We start from the raw sequence: 10,645 nt of genomic DNA, 5'->3' as shown, positions 1-10,645 counted from the left end.
ACCCCTTGCTTAAAATGGCTATAGACATCTCAGTGGATGCTTGGGATCTCTGGATCTTTATCGTCTCCATTTATTTGTCCCACCATTTCCTCTGTTTCATCTCATATGGGGGCAGAAATGACCACCCTACCCACTGCCTGAACACACTGCCTGGGTGGGGTCCACTCCCCCCCTATTAGATGAAATGGAGGAAATGGAGGGGCAGATAAATGGAGACGATAATTTTCCTAGGATCTCCTGCCTCTTGCTTGTCCTCACTCCCACTTCCCCTCCAATCCCCAGGATATCATGTGTAAAAAATTCCGTAGCCCAGTAGTCCTTTTAACACTAAGGTAGTTTTATAGTATCACACGCACTTCCTATGTACCATAAAAAAAACGATGGAGAGATTAATTGACCTAAAGTTCACCTAATTTTGCATGTGAGCATTTCCATTTCTTTCCCCTGGGGGTATATAAGAAGATTTTCGTGATGATTTAAGCTTCATGTTCAAAGTTGATCTAATCCAACACTCCACTATGCAATGGGTTTTTTTTCGAGACCCAGGCTTCAATTCTTTTGAGTCCGAATTGACTGAGATGGGGCTGGTATTACCCTAACTAATACAAGGTTGGGTCCGATTCCTCCCAATTCGGACTGATTCGCCGATATGGGACTGATTTGTATCCCAATTCTGAGTTTTTAAACCCTGACTGGAACATGGTTACATGCTCATGCGCATAAATTCACTAACCAATTTGGCTCTCCTCCAGCCGTGGTGGGAGCTGGAGGATCCAGCCCAGCCAAAACAGGGGTGTTTGGATCATTGCACAACCCCCCCTGGTTGGGCTGGACCGCCACGGCTAGAGGAGAGCCAAATTGCTCACTAACACGCAGCTACGCTTGGGAAAGTTGGTGAGGTTTAGGTCACAAGCTTGACCATGGTTCGTCTCACCCGGGTTATGTAGTAGTTAATACTGGTGCGGTTCTCGCCTTAAATTAGGGTCTCATCGACTCATCTTCCCTAAACTCAAATCCTGTATAGGTTCGGCGTTTCATCGTTCGATCAGTGTTTCCTGCAATCATTTTCTTCTGCTTGTAATTTATTTCTGCGATTTATATCACACCATCCTGCGAAATAGGGTTTGATGGAGACTCAGTGGATCACCGAGCTTCCCCACACAAACATGAATAAACGCCCTAGGAAACGGCCCAGGTTAACATGGGATATGCCCCCTTCTATTCCAACTCCCAAGGTACAATCCGCTTCGAAATATCGATCCATAGTGCTTTTGATTATTTGTTATAGTCGGAATTTTGTTTTCATTTCTTGAATTCTATTGAAGGTTGAATTGTTATCATTTGTATATGAAGTACAGGTATCTTAATTCATTTTGCCCTAGATATCTTTCTTCTTTTTGGGAATATTCAGTTCCGGCATCCTTTCTCCCTTCCGCTTCGTACTTTTGTTGTTTGCTGCCATGATTTTCCGCTTGATTTCTAATCATTTACGATTGTTCTTCCCTTATTACAATCTATATGCAGTTCGACATTGGTTCTCCACCCCCCTCCCAAAACAAAATGCTTTCTTTTGTGCTTCTATTGATTTTGGGGGTAGGGTGGGGGTTGTAGTGTGTCTCTGGAATTATCGACATCCGATCTATTGTTTTTTAACAGTTTATTTTCCCAATTTCATTTGAAAGTCACAGATGTTAGTGTAAAGGCTCTTCTATTTTGTTCTTTCTATAATCTATTAATCCGGTGGAATATTCAAACTTGATAGATTTGAATACAGCAATTTTCTAACTTGTTAAATTTGAATTTCGTTGGAATTATCCACAGAAGCGTAAGATGAAGACTAAGATTATTTCGTTCATTTTGACGATGACTGGTTTTTTATTATTTTTTTGAAGACGGGGCGATCATATTTCTCCTTTCAACGTGGTCTCATTTTTGGTTTCTATTGCAAGGCTATGTGAAGTTCTTGCGGGCTGAATGGTTTGATTAATCAATTGATATGATTAAACGAACGTTTTCCTCCATGCAGGTTCTTCCAGCAATGTTCTGTGGGCAAGAGTTTGTGAGTGTAGCGATCTCCAACTATGGATATTCTTCCTTGAACTACAAGGGACTGCCTCGCTACGGATCTCCGCCTTTACGAAATGATGATAAAGACGGCCATTATGTCTTTGTTATTGGAGAAAATTTAACTCCTCGATGTAATTATACTTTGAATTTATTTCCCCAACACCCCCTCAACACACACACAAAAAGGGGAGTGTCTGATCCTTTTTGTTTTTTTAATGTTTTGTTATGCCACTTATCATGGGAAATGATTGATGTTTTGACTTCAGTTCTCAAGGGGATGATAGGTTCCTGTTATGGTTTGTCTACATTGTCGTCTAGGCCATTCTAGTGTGCATTTCCTAGACCAAACAAGTTTTCCAATTGTACTGTTGCTACCGATTTTGGACTTTTTTTTTTTTTGAGAATTTAGGCTGCTGCATTTCCTTCTGTTTTTTCTGAAGCTGGTTTTTCAGTAGTTGGTAACCTTGTGTGTTGTGACTCTACTTATTTCATCCTTGTTTTAGATGGATCTGAATTTCCCCTGGCATCTAGATTTTCAATTGGAAATTAGGGTTTCTTTGATAACTAATTAATCTCCGTAGCCCTCTTATTCTATTATAGCTCCCATGCTTTGCTTTTATTACAATTTTATTCTTATATCTGGTTCTTGTTATGTGCAGACCGGATTCTGAGCAAAATGGGTGAAGGTTAGTGTGTTTTTTAAGAATTTAAAATGTTTCCATAAATGTGACTTATCCTTCATCTTTTGGACATTCTTTCGATTTCAGATCAATTTCTCCTCTCTTGGAATGGGTTATGCTTGTGCATGACTGTCAGCAACATAAGATTTAGAAATCGGAGTTAGATGTCTTATCCATGCTCTAGGATCAGTGTATTTTTTTTTGTTTTATAATCCCTCTGTGATGCAATCATTGCAGGGACATTTGGACAAGTGTTGGAATGTTTGGATAATGAAACTCAAGAGCTTGTGGCAATTAAAATTGTGCGTTCCATTCTCAAGTATCGTGAAGCTGCTATGATTGAAATCGATGTTCTGCAGAAGCTTGCCGAACATGACATTGGTGGTAGTCGGTAGGACTTTTGTATTCTAGCCCTTATCTTCCTTTTCTAGCTGTAGCAGATCAAAGTGAATTGGTATAAGTGGTTTTATTCTTTGCAGTTGTGTGCAAATACGGAATTGGTTTGACTATCGTAATCATATTTGTATTGTAAGTATTTATTAATGCTTTTGGTTAATTTGGGAGGCCAATGCATTTCCCTTGGTGCCTTAATAATTTGTGAGTTAAAACTTGCGGATGGATTTAAATGATTTTAACAGGTATTTGAGAAGCTTGGACCAAGCTTATACGATTTTCTCCGCAAAAACAGCTATCGTTCTTTTCCCATTGATCTTGTTCGGGAGTTTGGCAGACAACTTTTGGAGTCTGTAGCATGTGTGGACAATACTTGCGCTATTCCTTTCAATCTTGTCTTACTTGGTGCTTGAGTTCTTTCTAATTAGAATCTGAAACTCAAGCATCAAGGCTACTACTTTTTCCATCTTTGTCTATTCTTTTGACTTGAGTCGCCATGCTATACTGAAAGTAGCTACTGATAAGCATGGCAGTATACTGAGTATAAAAAATACCCTCTTCATGGATTTTCTCATTCCTGCCACTTGTTTATACTTGCAGTTATGCATGATCTGAGATTAATTCACACAGATCTGAAACCAGAAAATATTCTTCTTGTTTCCTCAGAGTTTGTCAAGGTGCCTGATTATAAGGTATTGGACCATTATATATTTCTGATCTGTGTGTTGTTGTGTGGGCTGCACATGTTGTATGTTTCTGTGTTGATTGGGATCAATGGTTTGGTAAGTTTCTCATTAGTCACATTTTTTTGTTTACTTTTGCCTGCAATTAAGTTTCTGCCACGGTCAACCAAGGAGGCCTCCTACTTCAAGAACCTGCCCAAGTCTAGTGCCATTAAACTGATTGATTTTGGAAGTACAACGTTTGAACATCAAGATCACAGTTATGTGGTGTCAACACGGCATTATCGTGCACCAGAGGTTATCTTGGGTAATATTTTTTGTCTTTTCTTAAAAAAAAAATTGGGGGGGGGGGGGGGTTGGTTGTTTCTAATTTATTATTTATATGTGTGTGGCCTAACATTGTTTTATTTTATCTTATTCAGGGCTTGGGTGGAATTATCCTTGTGATTTATGGAGTGTGGGTTGCATACTCCTTGAACTTTGCTCGGTAAAGTCAGTTGAACTGGTTATGCTTTTTAATCTGTTATAATATAATGTTTCTTTCAAAACAGAAACAGTTTACTTGTTGCTTAGGAAAAACTTTTGTTAATGGGAAGTTAAAGAAAGCATCCGAGAGAACCTTTTCATATGCATTAACACTTTAACAGTCAAGTTCCTGATCACCCTGGAACATTATATCATATAGCATGGCATGTAATCCATTCTTGTCATTTAGTAATTAACTTTATAAGTATCTTACCTGTACTTTCCTTTTGCTGATGTTTAGGGTGAGGCCCTCTTCCAAACTCATGAAAACTTGGAACATCTTGCCATGATGGAAAGAGTTTTAGGCCCTTTGCCACACCATATGGTGATTAGAGCCGAGTAAGAAAGACTAGTTTTCTATTCCTTTTTTTTTTTTTTTGTGTTTAAGAGTCCTTGGGAACTTTGATTCATTTAGATGTTTCTATTTTGTGATTTTTTTTTTCAGCCGTCGTGCTGAGAAATATTTCAGGAGGGGTGCACGATTGGATTGGCCAGAAGGTGCAGCGTCAAAGGAAAGCATGAGGGCTGTTTGGAAATTGCCCCGGTTACAGGTAACTGTTTATACCTCATTTGGTCTGCTTTTAGGAAGAGCTTTTAGTGTTCTTTTAGGCCCAGATGCAATTTGATATCTTGGTGCGTGAAATATATTTGGTTTACCGATCTTCTAAAGTTTTTCCTGTGCAAATTGTACTAATGAATTTGGTAATCAGTAAATGTGGATGCATGCATGATGCAGTTAAATCACCTAAATCTGCTTATTTTATTAAAAATAAGCTTTGGGTTGGATTATGTATGTGTTGGGCTTATGTAGTCCTAGATAGGTAGGAGACCTACTAGGAGCCAAACAACAGGATCAATCGCAAAAGGGGTTGCTGGTTCGAATGGACAGCATTAGGATTTAGGTTAATTCTAGGGTTTAGGATGAGAATTTGAGAAAGGGTCTCATATGGCTTTAATATGCAGGTCTAGGGTGCTTTTATGGCATAGAAATTATAGGATTTGGGAAGGCTTTAAAATTCTGCAATACTGGACAGAATTGAGTTGTAGGTTTTGGGTTTTAATGGAGTGGAGGAATGGAGGGGATAAAGTAGGAGTTATGAGCTGGGTTTAGGATCGAGTGTAGGGAGAAGTGTGGGGGTTATATGCTGGATTTGGTTTGAAACTGATGGACAGATCTGAAGTTATGAGGGAGTCCTAGTTAGGGTAGGAGTTGCAGGTTTAATGGAGGTTGGGGTTTGATGGATGGGGGGGAAAGATATATGCAGGAAACTAAAATTACTTACTGGTTTGATCTCCTTCAAAGGCAGCAACAGCAGCTTGAAGAAGCTCGATTGAAGAAGAAGAACCTCCCGGTACTGGACAGACGCAAGGAGTCGCAGGAGTCCACCCACCCTATCCACCTTGAGATCCACAAGGATATACACTCACAAAGAGCAGCAGCAATGGCAGCAAGCATAAAGCTAATTTTTATTAATTAAATTCGTATTCAATGCTGGTCTCCCTAACAAACTTATATAGAAGACTCAAAATTAGATTTAGACACTAAAAAGGAATGGCCTAATCCTATCCCTAACCTATTAGGTAACTTAAACTGACTAGGAAACTAGAATACTAAAGGAAATAGACTCAAAATATGGCTGGACTTATAGAGTCCTAATCCAGCCCAACTTACATCACATGACCACTTAAGTTGAAACAAGCCCTATTTGGTGATGAATTTGCATCATGGGCCTTTGATCCTATGTGTTTTCATTGTAATGGGCCTATAATGTATGGGTAGAGGCAAGGCATACGGGATTATGTAGTTTAGTGTCTTTATTTCTTTATTTTAATTCCTATCTAGTGTTTTAGTTAGGCTGAATTAGGATTCTGTTAAGTCCAGTCCTATTTTGAGTCTGTTTCCTTTATTATTTCAGTTTCCTAGTCAGTTTATGTTAACCTTATTATTTAAGGATTGGTTAGAGTCCTTCTTTGAGTAGGATTTGTTAATGCTCTTGAATGCTTAAATCGATACCTGTTTTCTATTGACCTATGGCTTCTAAATTTAAAAGCATAATATCAATTTTGAGTTGGGGTTAAGAATCTGCAATCTGTTTGTTCATCAAAACTTTAGTTTGGCAGTTTTGCCCCGATCCTAGTGTCTCTAGGAATCCCCAATAAGGTCAGACACGACTGTTGGATCAATCTGAAAATTTCAGCAAAGATTCCCCTTCTTAAGAAGATAACTAGACCTGATTTTCAGGTCCATCTGATTGCTGGATTTTGTTACATGAGTTTTTCCCCCTAAATCTGGCTGTTTGTTGTCTCTGTTTTTTTTTATTCTGTTTGGTACTGTTTTGACTTATTTAAATCATGGGGTCTTTGTAAACTGTTTTTCTGTATTCCTGTGTTCTATGACACTCTGGATGATGGGGGTTGAAACTCACATCAGCTTAACTTGAACTGTGAGGTTGAATTCCGTCTGCCATTGGTAAATACATTATAGTCTATTGGTGATTCAAGCTTTTTGTTTGAATTTAAATTTAAATTTTATTAGATTTTGTGATAAGTTGTGTGAGAAGACATTCATGAATTAGTGTATCACTTTGAGTAGAGTTGAATGGCGGAACTGGATCTATGTGGCTAGCCCAAGTTAGTTGAAATAAGGCTAGGCTGAGTTGAGCTTGAGTTGTGAGTGGTCGTCTGTGTGCCTACTAATGACTCATGAAGATTAGACTTGGGGTTGACACCAGTAACAGATATAATTCTCGATCATCCCACTTGAAAGGCTGACATTCTGAATCAGATCTTACCTGAGGTTTGGCTAGTTGAGGATCCAAACAGAGAGCAAACTCTTACATGGAGCTTGCCAGAGTGGCCCTAAAGTTCTCTTCCTTTTTTTTGTTTCTGTTTTTCTTTTAAATTTATTTATTTTTGGTTGGGGGGGTTGTTGTACTGTTGTTTTTTAAAACCATTCTTTTGCTGATTACCAACTAATTCTACTGAAATCCTTCATAGATATTGGGTTTATTTTTTACTTGTGAAAGTATGCTGCGATGAGTTTTTACCCCTCAATGGTCAGGATGCAGAGAAAGGGCTCATAAATTACTTCATTGAGGTGTTCTACCTTCTAAATTTGTGCATTAGTTTGTCCAACCAAGCACTTTTTTCTTTTGAAGAATTCTAAATGATCTGAAGACGAAAGGACTATGTTCAGCTTTATTGTAGACATTGTATGAGAAATGCATGTCATTTGGTGATGTAAATATCGTTCTTGGGACGGAAAAAGATCACAGAGAAAACTGAAAAGAGCAACTGTTATTAGAAACAAATCTGAGAAGGGTGATTGAACTTCCCACTTTTCTTTCATCTGTTCCAATTGGATAGTCATAATGATCAATTCAGAACATTTTTCCTCTTGAATTTAGTGAAAATAAGATGGGGGTTTCCTTAAAATGGTGTAATTTTAGTTGCTATGTTCTTGTGGTGCATATAAACTCAACTTGGCCTTATCCCAGCTAAATGACGTGAGCTACATGGATCCTGCTTTGCCATTCAACTGTATTCAAAACCATTATTGTCATCCTATACGTATCTTCCCAAACTAAAGCATATAACTCCTAGTGGAATTCAGAAGTTTTCATTGGACTTGTCCATGCCACCTCAAATGGTTTTCTCTCAACTATAATTTAATGGAGCTGTTTTAAATTACCTCTTTATTTTGTTTTCTATAGTTTTGCCACTCATCCATCTCAACATTCCTCATCGACAAACTTTTGTAATCTTCTGCTGCAATATCTTTTCGATATAGATGCAGTTGAGTTTTGAGCAATCTTTTGATTTTTTTTAACATCAAGTACATATGCACGTCTTCTGTAATAAATTGCATCTTTAAGCATTTGTAGATTGCTTACTCTTCTCCTGTAATTCCATTGTATCCTCTTTTTCTTTTCTTATTTCTTTCTCTTGCTTTTTTTTTTTTTGGGGGGGGGGGGGAGGAGCAGAGGTGTAGCGTTGGGAATTGGTGAAATTCCTGACTGTTCTAATAGATAGTGTGTCTGTTCAGTACATTATGGATACTTTGGTTGGAATTTCATTATTTCGCTCATCACCAATAGTGACCATCCTGTAACCAGAATTTAAATTTTTGCACTTCAAATAGAACTTCATGATAAAAATTGATGTAGATAAGTCACTTGGGGCTTATTTTAGTGGAAATAAGCTTTGGGTTGGGTCATATATATATTGGGACTATTGATCCCATGGGTTTATTTTGTAATTGGCTAATTTAATGAGCGTAAAATATGGGTAGAAAGTAGGAAAACAGGATTTATTTCATTAGTTTATTTAAAGTCCTATTTTGAGTCTGTTTTCTTTATTATTTCACTTTCTTAGTCAATTTAGGTTACCTTATTAGTTGAGGATAGTGTTAGGCATTTCCATTTTAATGTCCAAGTCTATTTTTGAGTCTTCTATTTAAGTTTGTAAGGGAGGCTCGCATTGTACATGAATTTGATTAATGAAATATTGGCTTTAGCCTTTGTGAAAATTTTGAGATAAGGATAGGTTCGGTGAGATGCCCAGGCTGAGATAGCCATTCCCTTCCCCCCCATCCCCTTCCATCGGCTATTGAATCCAAACCCTAATTTTGTTCAAATGGAGTTCAGGAGTGCTACAATCTGCTGGAATTTCTTTCAATTGATTGTCGCAACGATTTCTTGAAGATTATCACAATAAGATCATTGCTGCTTCAACAGGTTACAAATTTGTGTTTTTTTTTATTTGTTGCTTCAACCAAGGAAATTGTTCCCTCATTTAAGTTTCCATTGTTCTCTTGTTTCCCTTATTTTTAGTTCCCATTGTTCTTTTTCTTGTTCTTTGGAGATGTTCTATTTGATCGTTCTTGGGGTTAGACTTATTCAAATTCTAGTTAAGGTGATTGAAATTATTTCTCTCTTTGAAAAATGGCATACTCATTCCTTCACCATGTTAAGAATATATTGGCTTACAATACCTTTTTCACTGTCTCTTCCTTTCCAGTATATATGCTCGTTTTAACTTCAGACTACACTTGTGTTGCAGAACCTGGTAATGCTGCATGTAGATCACTCTGCTGGAGATCTAATTGATCTTTTGCAAGGCCTCCTCCGCTATGATCCGAAAGATCGGCTCAAGGCAAGAGAAGCACTAAGACATCCCTTCTTCAGAAGAGACTCAAGAAGGTGTGGCTATTCGTTGTAGCTTTAAGGGCTTTTTTACCTTTGAACAATTCCAATCCAAGTTTATAGTGAGCATGAGTGCCTATAGACGGTGAAAATGGAAGATCAAGGAATGAAGTACAACCAGCTGACCTTGTTGGATTAGTTGTAAGATTACTATTACCTGTATAGTCAACCCCCTGGCATGGTGTTCCACGTCTTTTTTTCATTAAATTTCTTGAATCCACTTGTAACATTCGAATCTTGTTTGACTGGATCATCTTGTTGGGGGAAAAAAAGGAGCAATTCGTTGTGTGCAAGACATTTCTACTGTTATCCAATATTGCTGCTTGAGAAAAAACTGCAGAATTGTAACTTGATTTACCCAGTTATTTCCGTTGTTTTCCTTTATGTGGCCCAGTGTCTTAAGAATTGGTATCTTTTTTGTTTTTTTTCTTTTCGTGTGCAAGAATTGGGATCGGACTGGTTGTTTCCGTACTAGATTTCTAAGTTAAGGCATAAATTGAGGGATTTCTTGACTGACCCATGCCGATTCCATTCCGGATCCTTTTAAACTCTGATCTGGCCAGGCAATTCATTTTGTTTTTAAGTAGAATTATAAGATTATACAAAAATGTGGTTTAGTGTACAAATTTACCCTTCCTTTAACTAAATTACTCATGTACTACAAAACTAGCCAAAACAATGCTTCTCCCTTCACCACTAGTAAAGAACCATGATGGACCGGAAAGATGTAGCACAAAGACGGAGAAGCAAATTGGAACAGTTGTGAGAGAATTATCGATGGGATCCATATCGGGAACAATTGGGAGGGCATTATTGACTTCATATGGTAGGGGCAAAGTAGTAATAACCTTAGTTGGTTATATTTTTCCTTCACCTACAATGGAGGAGAACTATCTCTATAAAAAAATATGATCAAGTTTCTCTTCATTCATGGTGGGGGAGGAATTCCTTCGCCATGTGCATCAGCACCATCAGATGTTCACGTTGTCTATAAAGGATGAGAATGTAATGATGACCTAAGAGTGTAATCATGAGGTCACTTCATTAATGGGGAAGAAATTCTTCCTTCTCTGTCTATGAATGGAAGGAAATT

The 10,645-nt window shown here is 37.9% G+C and overlaps 1 protein-coding gene across 1 annotated transcript; it reads left to right on the top strand.

The window, feature by feature from the left end:
• The first annotated feature begins 1,060 nt into the window (after window positions 1-1,060).
• Window positions 1,061-9,636, top strand: LOC122652045 (serine/threonine-protein kinase AFC1-like). Its single transcript, XM_043845683.1, has 12 exons — window positions 1,061-1,235; window positions 2,027-2,198; window positions 2,727-2,753; window positions 2,985-3,138; window positions 3,227-3,275; window positions 3,386-3,500; window positions 3,741-3,832; window positions 3,974-4,130; window positions 4,246-4,310; window positions 4,590-4,687; window positions 4,794-4,899; window positions 9,410-9,636. Exons 1-12 carry the CDS (start codon window positions 1,128-1,130, stop codon window positions 9,566-9,568), a joined length of 1,302 nt encoding a protein of 433 aa, XP_043701618.1. The 5' UTR covers window positions 1,061-1,127; the 3' UTR covers window positions 9,569-9,636.
• Window positions 9,637-10,645: the final 1,009 nt, after the last annotated feature.

Source organism: Telopea speciosissima, chromosome 2 (assembly GCF_018873765.1).
Source record: "Telopea speciosissima isolate NSW1024214 ecotype Mountain lineage chromosome 2, Tspe_v1, whole genome shotgun sequence".
In the NCBI taxonomy this organism is placed as follows: Eukaryota; Viridiplantae; Streptophyta; class Magnoliopsida; order Proteales; family Proteaceae; genus Telopea; species Telopea speciosissima.
This window is presented reverse-complemented; position numbering and strand designations above follow the sequence as displayed.

What these genes read in the sequence shown, in the direction of transcription:
- LOC122652045 (XM_043845683.1), top strand. Translation starts at nt 1,128, where the DNA reads ATGGAGACTCAGTGGATCACCGAGCTTCCCCACACAAACATGAATAAA. An exon ending in ATCGTAATCATATTTGTATT is followed by an intron (nt 3,276 to 3,385) that starts GTAAGTATTTAT and finishes TGATTTTAACAG; the next exon opens with GTATTTGAGAAGCTTGGACC. An exon ending in TCAAGGTGCCTGATTATAAG is followed by an intron (nt 3,833 to 3,973) that starts GTATTGGACCAT and finishes CCTGCAATTAAG; the next exon opens with TTTCTGCCACGGTCAACCAA.